Below are 18,923 nucleotides of genomic sequence, written 5' to 3' on the forward strand. Positions count from 1 at the left end.
AGAGTGGTAAGCGTAGGCAGTGGGGGTCAAGCGACTTGCCCAGGGTCACATAGCTGGGAAGTGTCTGAGGTCAGATTTGAACCCAGGACCTCCCGTCTCTAGGCCTGACTCTCAACCCACTAAGCTACCTAGCTGCCCCCTATAACAACATTTCTTAAATGGATTTAGTGATTATAGCTTAATTCCCGGTACAAGTTAAGAGCATTCAGATTTGAATTCAGATTTGAAATTTCATGATATCATGGATTCACAGACTACATTCCCAAATCATTTTTTAAAAAAATAAACCCTTACCTTCCTTCTTGGAGGCAATACTGTATATTGGCTCTAAGGCAGAAGAGTAGTAAGGGTTAGGCAATGGTGGTCAAGTGACTTGCCCAGGGTCACACAGTCTTGAGACCAGATTTGAATTTAGGACCTCCTATCTATAGGCCTGGCTCTCAATCCACTGAGCCACCCACATGCCCCCCAAATCATTTGTTAATTTGGACTTGCCATTTATGGGAGGGAAATAGAATCTTAAGGGTAAAAAATTGTTAACACCAAAAATTGAATATCCTATTAAAGATAATCTGAGGTATATGGCAGAGTTTCTCTACTAAATACAATATCTCCCTCCCCAGACTCTCATTAATTGGATTCATAGAAATATATATGAAAGGTAAAACAGCATTATAAGATGGGGGTTAGTTCCATAGAAATAGTGCTCTTAATCACTTGATGACTTGACAAACAGTATTACAATAAGATTTTGTGACTTGACAAATAGTTTGGTTATAGGGTATTTAATGGTTTTATTGAAGAATCAGATTGATTGAGATGATCTAATATGGAGTATACTGGGAACTGGATTAAAAATAGGTAGGCTTTTGTTGCCATAGAAATACCACCTAATGTCTATCAGCCAGAAATGTGTTAGAACTGCTTAGATGGTTTTCACAGAATTCCATAATAACAATACCACGAGGAGAATGAGAAAGGAGATTCATAGCCCATGAAGTGTTGTCCTTCTTGGTGAAGTGTGTGGAGCTGTCACCTACCTGATGTTTCCTCTCCCTTTTTCTCTTCAGTGAGACAATGTGAACTGCTGAACTGAAGTTGCTGAGATCATTGAGGGTATTTGCTCCATTAATAAGAATAATAATTGGTGAAATATTCCAAGTGCAACTTAGAGATATTACCCATCTTCCCTGCTTAGCTCTTTTAGTTGGGGGGGGGGCGGGAAGAGGGAGGAGAAAAATGGATAGAGCCTCATCTCATGATGACCTGAATTTGAATCAAGCATCATAAATTTACTAGCTACATGACCCAGGGCCAGTCATTTTCCTCAACCTGTCTCAGTTTCCTCAGTTGTAAGATGAGAATAATAATAGCAGCTACCTCCCAGGGTTCTTATGAAGATCAAGTGAGATGATATTTGTAAAGTACTTAGCACAGTGCCTGGCACATAGAAGGCATCTAGTAAATCTCTCCCTACTGCAACATGGAAAATGGCAGGGTGGAATTCCTGCAAGATACAGGGCCAAGCCTCACCCAGAATTCCAGAGGACCCCCCCCCCCCAGAGAACTCTGGGTGAGGGGACAGTTTGAAAGCAGTTGGACAGTTGATTCCTGGGGGTTGAAATGAGCAGGTCACTCTGCTTGCTGTTCCCGGTTTTGGGATTGCTTTGGAGGCCATTTGGGGCAAAAGCCATTTTGGTTCTGCTTTGCAGTTTGCCTGTTCCTTTCCCCTTTCCTTTTTTCCTTCCTCCTTTCCTCTGTCCTTTCCCTTTCTTCTCTTCCTTTTATATAAACAAAATCAGTGGCCACTAAGCCTAGTTGCATAATTGTTGCTAGCATTGTGGACAGAGCATGGGGATCAGTCTGGGAAAAGTGGGAGGTGCATCCATCCTTTAGTGAAAAGCATTTGGGAGGGATGCAAAGAGATGATTTCTCCCCTGGAAGATCACATATCTTTTTCATAATTCTATGATCATATTTATTAGCCAACTCAAAAATGATTTACAGGAGGCAGTATAAACAGACAATATAACCAGAAGCAGTTTTAAAAATCTCTGTTCTAGAAAAGATAAGCAACCGAAGTCAGACATGAACTTCCTTAGGACAAAGAGCAGAGAGGAGGTTTCCATCCCATGAATTTTTTTTTTAGATTCTTGTGTCAGTGTACATCTTATTGCTTCCTGTGCTGGGAGTGATATACTAATCTCCCAGCCCCCTGAAAGTGTAGTTTCCTCAAAAGGTATTGAAATTATTCTAGAGAATTAATTGATTTGGGGAACTAAAGACTTAAAGCTATTGACATCATTCTCTTGTCACCTGAGTACACACAGACGTCACAACCTCATTCTTTCTCAGATGCTTGGCTGACTGATCACTATAGGCAACTCAAAGGCAGAAGATTTTTGATTGACTGAATCAATGTTTGATGTCCTTACTATCTATCTTGACTGAATGATTTTTCTTCTCAGTGGCTATACGGGTCTTTTTACTTTTTGTTTCATTTCAACATCAGGCCTAAACTACCAGGGGCCTGGCTTAGACAGATACCCCAAAACACACCAATAACTCTACCATCATTTTAAGCAGTTTATTCAGTGAGAAGGATATTTGCAGAGTGAGTACCTTCCCTCAGCCTCTTCATGATCTCCATTATTTAGAATTAAACATTGGGTTTTTGATTTATGTGTGCCTACTGCAAATATTTCCAATATCATTTCCTTTTAGAAATTATTATGTTCCTTTGTATAGAATAGCAATATAATCTTCATTGGAAAAAACTGAGACAAAGAATCAAAGGAAGTATTTTTGTTTTTTCAAAATGGCATAGAATAGAGACCTCAGCATGTTTGTAGACAGAAGAAAGGAATCAGAAGGAATATTGAAGAGAGAGAGAGAGAGATGTGTAGGGGATGACCAGTAGAGCAAGAACCTAAAATCATGATGGTGAACCTATGGCATGTGTGCCAAAGATGGCACACAGAGGTCTCTCTGTGGACACATTGGGCAAGTGCAAGCCCCTGGCTTCCTGGGCTGTTAGGCTGGCCCTGCCCCCAAATGCAAGGGATGAGGCATTCTAGCCTTTTCCCACTGTTGTAGGGGCTGAGTGAGAGTCATGGTGTGGCTGCTCCCCTCTGCCCCACTCCCACCCAACCCCCAGGCTCCCCAAATCTGAGCTGAGGCAGCAGGCATACCCTACAGCCTGGAGCCCAGCAGCTCCCTCCACTCCCCTTAGATTGGCTATAGATTCTATGCACTTATTACCCTGCAAAAGGTATAAAGTCCTTTTGGTCTTTGTGGACCCTTACTGGGTGAATAGAACAGGTAACAGTCCTGCTTTTGTAAGCAAAGAATTGATTGGGTCCAGCCTCTCCTGATTGTACTGATACTAATTAAATTAACCCCCTGAGCAAATCTAGGGCTGAGCCCCAGGCACCAAGCCTTAAGGGAATGTGTGCTAATCAAATTTTACCTAATCCTTTAAAGGAGGATGAAGAAATCACACAACCAGCCCAAATGGAGGGATGATGGGAGGGTCCACATGAAGCCATCCTATCTACCCCCACTGCTGTAAAACTGGAAGGGAAGAGTACATGGACTTATGTCCCTTGTATTATACCCCTTATCCCCCCAGAAACAGATGGAAGTCTTCTCCTGGGTTTGTGAAGAAAAGTGAAGAAAATCCGGGCCCCTAACCCATGATCTCAGTGTTTCAAAGGCCTACCAAATGCCTGAGGCTTTGAGGAAATTCACATTCACTCCAGTTGTAGATGCAGCCTTTCACTTTTACTAAATTTCCCCAGACTCACCAATATAAGTGCTTTGCTAAAGTTGGGGGTTACTCATGCACTATGTAGAAACTACACTGGGAACCCTTTCACCTCCAGGAAGGGAATGACAATGTAGTCCTTGAATTGTACATACTGGTGTCCTCGGTGGCCATGCCCCTGCACACAGTTGGGGTCGGGGCATGGCATGCAATGAGGGGTGGGCACTGGCACCCAGTCTGGGGGTGGGATGGGGCATGGCACAGAGTCTCTAAAAAGTTCCAAAAGGTTGCCTGTCACTGTCCTAGAACACCCAGGTGGAGTTGAGTCCTCGAGAATTCTAAAAAATGAAAAAAAGCCCAGGGTATCAGGAGTTTGGAATTCTGAGAGGTGAAGACAAAGACAAACTTTTTCTGCTGGAGTAGGAAGGAGAACAAAGAATTGTAAATCTGAAAGAACTATTTAGCGGCATCAAGAAGTTGCCAGAGTGCAAATATACTTGACTTTGAGGTGGCTGACAGCCAATATATACAATGAATTCAGGAGTATGGAAGTAGGAGAGTTAGTGGTTAGGTTGAGTGTCATAGAATCATAGGGAGAGAAGGGAGCTTTGAGGTCTCATCTCATCCAACTCCTTTTATAAATGAGGAAAATGAGACTCGGAGAGATCAAGTGGTTTATCCAGAATTATATAGGTAGTAAGTGGCAGAGAACAATATGTGTGAATATGTGAATGTCGATCTTCTTGGACCCTTTGGTGTTGTAGTTTTAGATTCAATGTGTGCAATTGGGACTGAAAGCTGGAAACTGTAACCTGAGAATTTAGGTGTGGAGAGTCCAATGACTAGAAACTGAGAGTCCAGAGTATCACAGGGCTTGACTCTGTGCCCAGGTATATGCACTTGGTAGTCAAGATCATAGCCTTGTTATTAGTAACTTCATATAATGGTGTGAAGCAAATAAAGTGTAATATTTAGTACAATTACATGAATCAAAGGAGTCATTGAATTTGCCTTTAGTTTTCTGGAGAATGCTGGTTGTGGGAGGAGTAGAAAGGAAAATCACAGCTTGAAATTGAGAACTGCCTTCTCAGAAGCCATTTTAGCAGAACACACATTCTCTCAGGTTTTACCAGATTCTTGGCTTGTAAGGACTTGAGACCTAAAATAAGGGAGGAGATGGTTGAGAGTGCCTAGCTATCCCACCATGAATTCATGCTACCAGAGCTAGGCAACTACTACTTAATAGAGTATTGAAAAAGAGTTCTTGTCCATTATCTTTGTCTATTTGGTTAGAAGAGAAGAGAAGTTTGGCAGATGATCTAGTTCTTATCCCCTCTTCCCCTGTCTCCACAAAACATTAACCCAATCTTCAACTCAACCCCCCCAAAAGCCTCCAAACTAAAAAATGGAAGAGGGTGGAGTCTTCAGACTATAGAGCTTACCTTTTAGAATATATATTTAGAAAGTGAAATATAGTAGTCACTGAGAACCAGTACCAACAAAAACCATTATTCCAGATAACCTCATTTCTTTTCCCATAAAGATAAAGATCTAGAGAATACTTGATTTTAGTGAGACATTTGATAATTTTTCACAGTATTTTTGTGGACAAGTTAAATCAGTGTTGACTAGGTAAATAATATTTATTATTAAGTAGATTTAGAACTGGTTAGATAACTAGGTTTAAAACACATTGATTAATGATTTGATGTTTTTCTTGAGTAAGAACTCTAATTGGAGTACTACTGAGTACTGTCTTTGATCTGGTGCAGTTCACTATTTTCCTAAGTGAACCAGATAAAAGTATAGATAACAGACTTATCAAATTCATTAGGAAGATGATCTACTATTTTGAAGATACCCAAAAGGATTGATAGTAATGAAGTATGTGGAATTAAATTTGTTCCATGATATGTTTTCATATTTCTTCTGATTTTTTTAGGCCTTTATCCACCAAGAGCCAAACTAGTAATACAGAGACATCTCTCATCATTGACAGATAATGAACAAGCGGACATTTTTGAGCGTGTTCAGGTAACAAGATTGAAAAAACTTAAAAGTTGAAGATGTGAAATATATAAGAAGTGATGGGTCCTGATTCTTTATTTATAAGATTTGTACTCTTCCTCTTCTAGCTAAAATTACAGACGTATGGATCATTGACTATTACTTCATAAGTCATATCTAAGGTGTCAACATTGATTTTACTGTTAAAAATTGTTTGTTGTGATATTTCCTTTACCAAATTTGGAGTGACAATAAGCTAAAATAATAGAAGCTACAGTGCTAAAAATTTTCATTTTGTTTTGCTCTTTTCATCAGAAAATGAAGCCAGTAAATGACCAAGAAGAAAATGAGCTTGTGATTTTGCATTTGAGGCAGCTGTGTGAAACCAAACAAAAGACCCATGTTCACATTGGAGAAACTCAGTCGGTAAAATTTTTTTTCCTTTTAATTGGTCTTTATATAAAGTCCATCACTGTAATATTGGGAGGTCTTTTGAAAATTGCTCAGATTTAGCAAAAATAACACAAGATATTGAATGAAAAATTTCTTTTCCTTAAATTCTAGTGTTCATTTGGACTAAAATCCTGGGAACTATATATGCTTTTAGTTATTCCTTTTAATATTTGGAACTTTTGTAGGAAGATTACTAACTACATTAGAAATAGGATAAAAAAACCTTTACCTTTCATCTTAGAATCAATACCATATATTGGTTCCAAGGCAAAAAAATGGTCAGGAGTAGGCAGAGGTGATTGAAGTATCTTGCCCAGGGTCATACATCTAGAAAGTGTCTGAGGTCAAATTTGAACCCAGGAGTTCCCATCTCCAGACTTTGCTCTCAGTCCAATGGGCTACTTACCTGCTTCCAGAAATACAATTTTAAAGAACATTGTTTTTATTGTTTTAAAAAAAAGAGTAGGATATTTCTGGGGTGTAATCAGATCTCTCTCTCACACATACATAATTAACACTAGAACTATTAGTTATATTATTTTGGTTTTCTTATTAATCTAATAGAGATTTTGCAGGGTAGTGGTGAGATCACTGGATTTGGAGTCATAAACCCTAGGTTTAAGACCTTTGTCTGCCATTTAGTAGCTTTGTGACTTTGAGCAAATCCTTTAACCTCATTGAGCCTTCTTTTTATAATCTGTAAAATTGTACTACCCACCTCACAAGTTTGTATAGTGAGGAAACGGTTTTTAAAATTGTCCTGCAAGTACAAATGTGAACTCTGAGTAATTTATTTGAATAAATTCTTAGGAACCCTACCAGGTAAATCAGTAGAAAAGGAAGTAGTGATATGACCCTACACACATGAGAACTTCTGCCACAAACTAAATAACAATTTAGCCTTTTAGCCCTACTCATTCAGGTGGAGAGCCACATCAGCCAAGGTATAATCTTTAAACAAAACAATGATACAAATTAATGCAAATGTAAACATAGATGCTGCTTATTATCTTAGAGCACAAAGATCAATTAATAAATTTACCAATTTTAAGTACAATATTGTCATGATGAAGGGACGTAGAAAAGAGGATAAGCTGTGATTAATAAAATTAATCATTTTCATGTCAAAAGTAGCTTTTCCTCTTGACATTTTTATTTCTACCAGTGGTATAGTAATATAGGTTCAAAACTTTGGTGTTATCTATGGTTCATACATTCCTAGTACATCTAGTCAGTCATCAGGTCCTATTTATTCTTCCATCATGTTATGTCTCTTCATTTTATTTTCATCATTGCCAGCCTAGCTGAGACCTTTATCATTTTGTATTTTCACTGGCATGTAATGCTCCCTTTCCTCATCCCAATAGGAATCCTCTTTCAGCCCTCCTTAGTTCTAGTACCTCTTCGGTTGATTATTCCTTTTTTTTATCCTTTATGTAGCTTAGATTGTGAGCTTCTTGAAGACAGAGGCTTTCTTTTAATTTTCTTTTTATGTCCAGTTTTTAGCATAGTCCTGGCATTAGTAGGTACTTAGTAAATGTTTGTTGAGTGATTGATTGATATCTGGATTCTTACAATAACTGTTTTAACTGATCTCTTGGACTCATCTCTTCTCTCCACCAGTCTGTTATAAAATTAATCTTCCCAAAACATTCCTTTCATAATATTATCTTTTGGCTCATAACTTACAGTGACTTCATCAGTAACAGGATAAAACCCAAACTGTGTTGCTTGGCATTTAAGATTTTTCTACAGTCTGGGCTTATCTTGGCCTTTTCTTTATTTTTGTGTGATTATTCTTCAGGCAGACTGGTCTGTTCCATGTACTTTAGATATAGCTTGTACATTCCCTCCTTTCATGCCTTTGCTTTGATCATCTCTTCTGCCTTGAATACCTTTCAGTTTTTCTCATTCTTTGAATTCTATCCATCCTTCAACGCCCAGTTTAATTTCCTTGTTTTCCATGAAAGCTTTTTTTTCTGACTTAACCCTGTTAGAATTAATTATTTTAGGGCAAGGACTATTTCACTTTTGTTGTGTTTTCACTGCTTAGTAGAGTGCCTGGAACGTGGTAGGTAATTAACAAATGTTTGTTGCTTGATTGATAGCCTGAACCAGAAGTGTTAAGCTTGTAGCCCACAGTTTTCTATGTTGATATGTGGCCTGCAGGAATCTGTTTCATTTGAATTTGACACTACTGGTTTATACCACTCATTTTGCCTTTTTATCTGTATATCATTGCTCCTCAATCAGACTATAAATTCCTTTCAGTGAAATGACTATGTCCCTCATAGTAGAGTAAATCCTCAACTCTTGTGGGGTGAGGTTCCTAGAAAATGGTAAAAAATGTGAGTATTGGTACATTGAATTTATGGGAAATAGAGGGTTAGTTTTCTGTGACTGCCAAAAACTAATCTTTTGCTAGAGATTGCTGAAAATACACTTTTATGCATACAATTCTTTATAATATTAATTCTGATAATATGTACTTTTCCTAACAAAGTAACCATGAAATAATCTATAACATGGAGGGGAAAGGAGAGGCAATGTAATATAACAGGAGGGTTTGGGGCAGTGATGACAGAACTTGGTGATAAAAAAAGAGGCAACTTACCATCTCTAATCTCTCTTTTGGCTCTGTGGTTGAACTGTTCCCCATGAAAACCATTTGCCTGGTATGGCAGACATAGACAGAGAAGGAGGTGGGATCCTCTCTAAAGTACAAGAGCATCAGTGAGAGGGCAGGTTGACCTCCTTCTTCATTTATCCATTTTTTCAATTCCCTCATAAAGAGGTTACTCCACTACTTTCTGGAGTGCACTTTTGTGAATACTTTCCTCCCTTTTGTGGAGGTAAACTTGTGCACATCTTGCCTCTCATTTTTTCACTACTGTGCATAGCAGGGAATGTGTATGTCATCAACATGAAAGTAAAAATGAGGTTATTACTAAAACCACAAAAACTTAAAGGCATGATTTTTGAGTATTGATAGTGTCTTGCACATAGCAGGTATACTATTATTGTAGTGTAGGTAGAATTAGACATTAAAGGTCATAGTGTCCAATCCCTTCATTTTATGGTTGAAGAAACTGAGGCATTAAGTCCAATACTCTCGTTTTAAAGAGTTTAAAGGCTAGGAAACCTAGGCGTAGAGAACTATGTAATTATGAAAAAACCTTTAGAAACAGAATACAATTCCATTTAATCTCCAACGGATACTTTGTCCATTGGAATGTAGTCTGCTTAGTATAAAACCATGTAGAATATTTTGAAAGATTGTAGTGGTAATCAAAACAGTATCAGTGATTCTTGTCCTATCAAATTTAATCTCTTCTCATTACCTATAGAAGAAATACCCTGTAGAGAAAAGACTTGAACTTTCTATTTTACTGCCTTCTTTATTTTGTTCCTAACACCTGAAGCTATGTTCTTTGAACCACTGAAACCCTTTATAGGTACCGTAGGATTCTTAAGTGGCCCAAGATGTACAATAACCCAAAAGAAAGAAGGTAGGTATGATTAAATGTATCAGTGTGATTCAGTAAAAAGAACATTGTGTTGGGAGTTGGATACCACATCTCAGAGCCTAGTTCTTCCTTACATTGTCAAATTACCTGGCACAGGTTGCTTCACCACTTTTGGATTTAATGTCTTGAGAGTATTGGCAGGGCTTAAGACTAGTGGTAGCCTAAGTTTCATTTCATTTATTTGTATCTATGATTCTGTTTCCAAATCAAAATTTATCTTTGTTTTTTTTTTTTATAGACTCTTTCTAATAATACAGTTCCTGAAAATGTGGGTAGCAGTGGCAGGTTCAAACTTGACATTTTGAAAAACAAAGCCAAGAGATCCTTGACTAGCTCTCTGGAAAATATCTTCTCAAGGGTAAGATTTATAAGCTAGAGTTGAGTATTTTTCTATGTAATAATAATTGTAAATCAGTGCTCACTGTTTATCTTCTAATAGGCTAGCAGATTCTTAACTTGTCATCATCAAAGTTAATACCCTTACTTAAATGAACTCTAGTTTAAAGCACAGTCAAAAGAATATTGCAAACACAGTCTTTTATATCTAGTTTTATTATGCTGATTAAAATACACAAATTATCTATAGAGTTTGAGTAGTGGAGACACATGCACCGAAAATTGGAAATAGGATATTTAAATATTAATGCTTCAAGAACTCAGTATGTATTACAGAAAATTATTATAAAACTCCTCTTATATTTGTCTGGGATCTAAGGGAAAATCTTGAAATACATTTATTAGAATATTGTTTTTTCTTTAATATTAATAGTAGAAATAAGATACCTTTAAATAACTCCCTAAAGTGATCATTGTAGACTTTATTCATCCCAAACAACCTGTAAAACCTTCTCAGGATGTCATATCAGTCAGCCAAAAAACAGTTACTAAGTGTTTAAAGGCCTGTACTTGGGTGGTAGTTATGTGAGTGGAGAAAAGAGAAGCTATATCTATGATGCTGTGAGGTTAGAAATGAGACATGGCAGGAGACTGGATATATGGGGTGAGTGCTAATGAGCCATCAAGGACAATATCAAAATTTTGAGTCTAGGTAACTAGGAAAATTGTGGGACCCTTAAAAATAATAGGAAAGTTAGGAAGAGGGAAGGATTTAGGAAGAAAAGAATTTTGTTTCATATATATTGAATTTGAGATGTCCATGTAACATTCAGTTTGAGATTTACAAGAGGCAAATGATGATGGGAAATTGGAGGTCAGGAGAGTAGCTGTTAGGGCTGGATCTGGAGATCTGAGAATCATTAGCATAAAGATGATATTTGAACCTATGGGAGAGCAAAAGTACTTAATCTTTTTTGTGCCATTTGGCAGTTTGCTGAAGTCTAGGGACCTTTCTCAGAATAATGCTTTCAAAATCATAGAATAAAATGCATAGGATCATAAAGGAATCTTTGGGAAGGATAAAAGAGGGCCCAAAACAGGGTTTTGGAGGATACCTGTGTTTGGTAGGCTAGACCTGAAGGAAGATGAAGCTAGGACTGAGAAAAGAGTGGTTGGTTAGACAAGTGTATATACAACTATCAGAGAGTAGTTTAAAAAAATGTATAGTGTGGACAAAAAAAAAAGTGATTGACATTCTGAATCTACAGAGAAGTCAAGAAAGATAAGGCTTAAGAAAATGCCATTAGATTTGCCCATTAAGAAATCACTGTTATCTTTGGAAAGAGCAGTTTCAGTTGAATCATGAGTTCAGAAGCCAGATTGCACAGTGTGTAGAGGAGAGTAAAAGGAGAGAGAGTAAAGATACTGACTGTAGAAGGTTTTTCCAGGAAGTTTTGTTGTGAAAAAGTGTGTGGGCAGGGTAGAAGTGAACATGCAGCTAATACTGGAAAGAATGATCAGGGATGCAGCAGGGACCCAGATCTCTAGAAGATGGAAGGAGTTTATGAAGATTTAAGATGAAAGCAGGTTAATTAACTATGGAACGAGCATTGCAGAGAGCCCAGTAAAATGACTGGGTAGATATGAAATGGGATATTGTGGGTGGGAAGCAGGTGACTGGTTAGGAATGGTTTTCATAGTAGTAAAGATGGAGTAGAGGCTAAAGATTGGCAGCCTGCATCTGGGGCAAAACAGGACTTCCTGGAAAGTCTCTGGAAAGAGAATCCAGAAGCCAGTAATGTGTATTTGAGGTTGATGTAAAATGCTTTTGGAATGTTCTAAATTAGAGACCAGAAGCAGACTATAAGATGCTTAATTAACACATTAACATTTTATTTTGAGGAATCAAGTTGAGATTATTACAGGAGCTGCAAGACATTTCTGAAAGTATTTCATGTTCATTAGTAAGTTCAATTCAACTACTATGTGCTAAGTTACTGAAAATGTAAACACAGAAAATAATCCTTTTTCTTAAAGAGCTTCTGATTCTAACAAATAAAACAGTATGTACACAGGCAAGTATATACAAAATGGCAGCTGGGTGGTAAAAGAGGTAGAATGCTGGGTCTAGAGTCAGGAAGACTCATTTTCTTAAATTCAAATATGACCTCAGACACTTAACTAGCTGTGTGACCTTGGGCAAGTCATTTAACCACTTGCCTCAGTTTCCTCCTCTGTAGAATTAGTTAGAGAATGAAATGGCAAACCACTCAAGTGTATCTTTGCCTAGAAAATCTCAAATGGGGTCATGAAGAGTCAGACACAACTGAAATGGCTGAACCACAAATGTACAAAATGAATATAAAATAAAGTAATTTTGGGATATGAAAATATCCCATCTTAGGAGATCAGAAAAGGCCTCTAACAGAAGTTGTTAGAAGAGTTGTTTTGAAGGAAGGGAAGAATTGTACAAGCAGAGGTGAGGGAGGAGAAGTCTCCAGATACAGGAGGTAGGCAGCCTGTGTAGGGAGAGAGGCAGGAGATGGAATGTCAGGTATGGGGAGTAGTAAGTAGGCAGTTTAGTTGAATGTGGAGTGTATGAGGAAGGAGTAATATGAAATCAGTTTATAGAAGTAGGTTGGATCCAAATTATAAAGAACTTTAAGTATCAGTCAAAGAATTTTTATTTGATTTTGGGGGCAGTAGAGATCTCCTAAAGTTTCTCCAGCAAGGAAATTATAGTCATCGTTGTACATTATTTTTAAATTTTCTGTATTTTATTCCAGCAACAAATCCACACATAAGTATTGCAAGGTTAGATTCATGTTGTCTCCCTCCCCTCATCCCTCCCCTCTTCTATAGTTGACAAGTAATTCCACTGGGTTTTGCATGTATCATCACTCAAAACCTGTTTCCATATTGTTCATTTTTGTAATAGAGTAATCTTTTAAAAACCAAAACCCTAAATCATATACCCAGATAAGCAAGTGATAAATCATATATTTTCATTTGTATTTCTACTCTTACAGCTCTTTCTCTAGCTGTGGATAGCATTCTTTCTCATAAGTCCCTCAGAATTGTCCTGTATCATTTGTAGTGCGGTTAGTAGCAAAGTCTATTACTTTTGAACATCCCGCAATGTTTCAGTTACTGTGTACAACGTTTTCCTGGTCCTATATTTCACTCTGCTTCATGTGGCCCTTCCAATTTATATTTGTAATTTAGTAATATTCATTTGATAGTTCTTTGTAAGACAGATTGGAGTGGAGGCAGATCTGTAAGGAAATTGTTGCAATACTCTGCTCAAGGGGTGATGAGGACTTGAACTAGGTGGCAGCTATTGTGAATAGAGGAAAGGGGACAGATATGAGAGATATGTAGTTTTATAGCTAGAAGAGACCTCAGAGACCATTTGGATATGGGATCAGGGTGAGGAATGGAAATGGGTGAACGTTTTCTCTGAAGTCTTGAATCTAAGTGATTGGAATTATGGTGTTTGTTTTTGGGGAAAATAAAGTTAAGATCAAGAATTCTTAACTTGGTGCACATAAACTTTTAAAATATTTTTAAATTATTTCAATATAATTATTCCCTCTGTGGTCCTATGCCTTTTAATTTATGCATTTAAAATATTATTCTGAGAAGGATCATTTGGTTTCACCAGACTTCCAAAGGGCAGGGGAAGAGAGGCCCATAAGACACAAAAACTGTTAAGAACTCCTGCTTTTGGAGGAAAGATAAGAGGGTTCTGTTATGAGCTTTTGAGTATGTGATGCCTTTGGGCATCTAGGTGGATGGAAGTATTTAGTAGATTTGTTGGTACTATGACATTGTAAATCATAAGAGAGATTAGCGAGTCACTTGCATGAATAATTTCAGACTATTTTCTGAGTGAGATTCAGAGATAAGAATAAATAATTGCTGCATTTTCCAACGATTTCAATAAGATAACATAAATTGAAGAAGCTTAGTTCATGAGGATCACAATACAGTTTATCAGTCTAGAAAACAGCATATATTCTCAAAGAAAATAAAAATTGTGACCATGTAAATAAGGGATTTAAAAATTCTATAGATAAAAACATGTTTCACATCTATAGCAGGTGGTGAGAATAGAAAGAGTGGTTTGAGTTTGCAGGTATTTTGATTCCATAATTTTTTTTTTTATCCTGGGACTCCATTCTAGGAGCATAGGACCACAACCAGTAGGCAATGGGTCACTCAGGGTCACCCAGCTGGGAAGTGTCTGAGCCCGGATTTGAACCTAGGACCTTTCGTCTCTAGGCCTGGCTCTCAATCCACTGAGCTAGCCCAGCTGCCCCTACTTTAGGTTGCAGTTTCTTTAGCAGATGTAGTTTTTACAGGGTGGGGTTGCTAGCCCCACACCCAACCCTCCTCCTTTTTCATCCGGGCTAGGGACCGTCCTTAGCCCAGGAGTGGTAGGGGTGGGCGATAGGGGTCAAGTGACTTGCCCAAGGTCACACAGCTGGAAGTGTCCGAGGCCGGACTTGAACCTAGGACCTCCAGTCTCTAGGCCTGGCTCTCAATCCACTGAGCCACCCAGCTGCCCCGATTCCATAATACAGTGGTTTAAAAAAGATAATATCCTATCCTCAATTACATTTCATTAAGGTAGGGAGGATGCCTCTTCTGGTCATTCTCCAAACAGGTACAACAGTAAGGTTTTAATTACTGTGTAGGTAAAGTAATGTACTTTACTGCTTTAAAGATAAATTTCTGCATATACTGACATACAGAACAATACTGTAAATTGTTAGTTTCTTAACTGATCAAAGTATTTCAAATAATAGTAGACGATATCCGATAGGGAATCGTAAGAGATTTTAATAGATACTGTGTCCTGTAGTAGGAAACTGGTTAGCTTTAGGAATTTTCCACATTTGTAGAATAAAGAATTAAGGGAAAATAATTCTGATATTAGCTTATGTTGTAGCCATTTTTTGGGCTCGTGTTCAAAGTGTTTTCTAGACATTAATATTAGTTTGTGAGTCCTAAAGATTAGTTTTAGAGCCAAATCCTGAAAGAGTTTAGTGGTGAATGTGAACATTTATGGATAGGAAAACTAGGACACAGGATGACTTAGGGATTTATCACAATAGTTTAATAATGGAGTTTGAGATAGAGCTGAGGTTCCCTGGCTTCCTTATTTCTTTATGATATTTTGGAAGGAAGTGATATTTTCTAAAAGTATGAAAGACCGAAAAGTACAAAGTAATTTTTAGAGGAGTGATTTAATCTGCTTGACATCATTTATGTTCCCCAACATATTTGTGTTCCTTCTACTAGTTCCTTATTTTCTACCAGAATTAGGTGAATAGTTAATGCTGAATGTTATATTATTTAAAAGCTTGGCACCATACCAAATAATGTTGCTCCCAGGGCAAAATAGTCTGAAGTATAAGAGATGATTTTGCTTAATATTGTTCAGTATATAATTTAAGAGTGAATAAATCAACAACTACATTTGGAAATTTGTGTTCCAAAAAAGGTTTTTTGAACTCTGTTTTTCATTATAGTAAGAATTCAGATATTTTTTGAGTTGCTACCAATAATGAAATCCTAGAACAATAATCCTACCAGTTACAAAATTCTGTCCATTATTATTGAATTATTCCTTTAAGAGTGTGATATATGGTCACCTGGGGTCACAAACTCAATAAGTAGAATTTCAGAAGCATAACTTGAAATTATGTGGAATTGCTTTTGATTTTAGCGAAATGAAATAAAATGAAGATTATTGGAGCATAGTAGGTATCAATATTGAGTTTAGGCAAAAACCTTGCTGTTTTGGGGAAAAAGAGAGGATAAGCCATTATGAAGAAACTTCTGCATATTTTAATCTAAACTTTACAAGCTCTTATTTGTTTAAGAGCTTCAAAAAGGAGAAAAATATTGGCTTCTTTAAGATACCAATCATCTAAATATTTATTAAGTGTCTGCTGTGTGGAGATAATAAAACTTTCATTAAGAACCCAGGTTTTAATAAATTGGAAACAGGCGAGCTATAACTATAGATAATTGATTCTTCCCTTAGGAGGAGTGAAGAGAACTACTCTATCCACTGTGCCACTTAAAACACCAGAATTTCTCAGTTTCTCCCCTTCTCTACCCTCCAAGAGAGCCACCCCATATAACAAACAAATATTTTTTAAGGAAAAAAAAAGATAATTTTGCTTAATGTTGTTCAGTATATAATTTAAGAGTGAATAAAATTAGTAACTACATTTGGAAATTTGTGCCCCCAAATTTTTTGAACTCTGTTTTTCTTTGTAGTAAAATATATATTTTGTTTTGAATATATTTTGTATTCACTTGCCTATGAACATGTGTTCCTTCCCTCACCAATAGAATGTTAGATCCTTGAGAGTAGTTCTGTCTGGAATTTGTTATTTATATCTCCAGCATTTAACACAGTGCCTAGTGCATGGTAGGTATTTAATAAATGCTTATTGATTCATCCTAATCCCGTAAATTGGAAAGATTGGGATATTAAATTATTTTATAAGACCCAAGAATCTTCTGATAAAACCTCATTAAAATATAACAAAAATAATATTTGAATAAAGCTGAGTCCTTTTATCTTAATACTAATTATCTCCATTTCCCAGTATTCTATAGAGCTCCCTAATGCTAGGACAAGAAATTGTGTGTGTATGTCTATGCTCACACTGTACTTTTCTTTCAAAAAAACTAAAGTAGCAAATATTTAATAATTTGAAAGTGCATTTATTCCTTATTACTACACATGGACCTGGTTATTATCTTTTCATATCAAGAATATATGTATGTATACAAAAAAATTACCTGCTAAGCTTTTATTTCAGTGTACTATAAATGACTTCTCTCTAACCTATCATCATGCATTATATTTTAAGAATAATTTTAATGACTGTTTAAGTTAAGATTCACCAGGCCTTTTTATATTCAAACACTCTAGTTTAATGGACTATGGATAAAACAGTGCTGTAAAAACATGAATTCCATTTGTAGGTAATAATTCCTTTGTGTATTGTACTTTAGGCTAGAGAGCTACTACTTATCCTAGGCTAGTGTAGAATAGTTTTAGCCTTCACTTGAGGATTAGACTAGGATCAGGGGATCAAGGAGTTGGAAAGATGTTGGAGGTCATCTCATTAAAAGCACTCATTTTACAGAGAGGAAACTGACTGGATATCCTCTGAGGTCCCTTGGAGCTCCAATGTTCTGGGCCTTTTTATAGTTTGACAACTTTCTCTTTGATGCTTGAAGGGGTGTGAAGTTCTTCCTCTCAGCCCCACCAGGTTCTCATATTCTGTATTAGTAAGACTAATATACCCTATAAGTCATCCTTCAGAACACTTCAGTAGATCTATTTTGGTCAAATGATGTATTGTAGGCTTTCCATTCCAAGATATTTCATATTGTGAGACCTAACAAGGTCTTATATTGTGCCCCCCCCCCCAAAAAAAAAGACATATTTTTTTTGGTGGCATGGAAATAGTTTATGTACTTCTGAGTTATTTAGTGAAAGGGAATTTTGGCATATCCAGACTTGCTAGTTGATTTTCTCTGGGTTATGAGTTAGTATAAGGCTGGCAGTGTAGGCATATCTGGTTTGGCTTACAATCGTTGTCATTCTTAGATATCAGGATATTTTGAATAGCTAACTACAGTTGTTTGTGAAATAGCATCATTATTAGATGTGAAGAAAAGATCATTAGCAATTCAAAATTAGTCCAAGGGTAACATTGGTACAGGTATTATCAAATTAGTATATGGAAGAATTGACAAAGTTATCTGTACAAAGATTGTAATACCACAGTGGTATATACCAGTTATCCAGCTATAAACAACTTTAAAAGTAAGGATCTAATGAGAGAAACTGGTTTCCTGGTTTGTCTTTTCTCAGTGTGACATTTGGCCTCCCTACATAAAAGAGATAATCTCATGGCCAGGTCAATTTAGAATTGTAAAATAAATGTTCTGTCTTTTGTCATATTAAAAAAACTAAGAATATAACAAGCCACTGTCAGTGAAACATGCCCTTTGAGTTTTTTTCCCCTAGTAGTGGTGATAATTTTGTGTTATAGTTGCTTGAAAGGAAGGAAAAAAGAAAGGAATAAATGAACCGAAGAAAGAAAAAAGAAAGAAAATAAGCATTTATTAAATGTTTATTATGTACCAGGCACTATATTAAACACTTTATAAATATGATCTCATTTGATCCTTAAAAGAATTCTTCAAGGTGAGTACTATTATCATCTCCATTTTACAGTTGTAGAAACTTAGGTAGATTGAGGGCCAATGACTTGCCTAAGGTCCCCACAATTAGTAAACATTTCTGAAGCTGGATTTGAATTCAGGCCTTCCTGACTTGAGGCCCATTGCTCTGTCTACTGCACTGCCTAGTAGTAGGAATAGAGCTTCGTGAGTAGTCCTGAGTGAATTTGGATCCTGGACCTAACACTTACTTAATATGACCCTGAATAGGTATTCATTTCTTCTGAAATTATTTGGGATAATAATAATATGTTTGGCAACAAAAGCATTTGTTGTTTTACTGTGGAATCATAGGACTGAAAGAGCCTTCAGAAATCATTTATCTAAAATCCCTTTCCTTAAGATAGATTAGTATTTAAATCATCTAAAGCAACTGAGCATTAGAAATCTCACAGTTTACCTTGGTTAATGAAAAAAGGTGTTTTTAATTCTACCAGATCCTTTCTGTAACTTAAGCATACAGATTTTTGGTTTTATTTATGGTAGAAATAGAAAACAGTACCAATTTTTCTACAAAAGCCCTTCAATGTATTTGAAAGCTGTTATTAAAGTGT

General features: G+C 36.6%; 1 protein-coding gene across 4 annotated transcripts in view; it reads left to right on the top strand.

Moving 5' to 3' along the window:
* TBC1D4 (TBC1 domain family member 4) overlaps positions 1-18,923 on the top strand; it is a 204,898-nt gene that overhangs the window by 136,418 nt on the left and 49,557 nt on the right. For all 4 annotated transcript variants that reach the window (XM_044670593.1, XM_044670591.1, XM_044670592.1 and 1 more), the window contains exons 6-8: positions 5,709-5,800; positions 6,089-6,199; positions 9,992-10,111. In XM_044670593.1, coding sequence (XP_044526528.1) covers positions 5,709-5,800; positions 6,089-6,199; positions 9,992-10,111 — 323 coding nt within the window. The remainder of the gene's footprint in view (positions 1-5,708; positions 5,801-6,088; positions 6,200-9,991; positions 10,112-18,923) is intronic.

Source organism: Gracilinanus agilis, chromosome 3 (assembly GCF_016433145.1).
Source record: "Gracilinanus agilis isolate LMUSP501 chromosome 3, AgileGrace, whole genome shotgun sequence".
NCBI lineage: Eukaryota > Metazoa > Chordata > Mammalia > Didelphimorphia > Didelphidae > Gracilinanus > Gracilinanus agilis.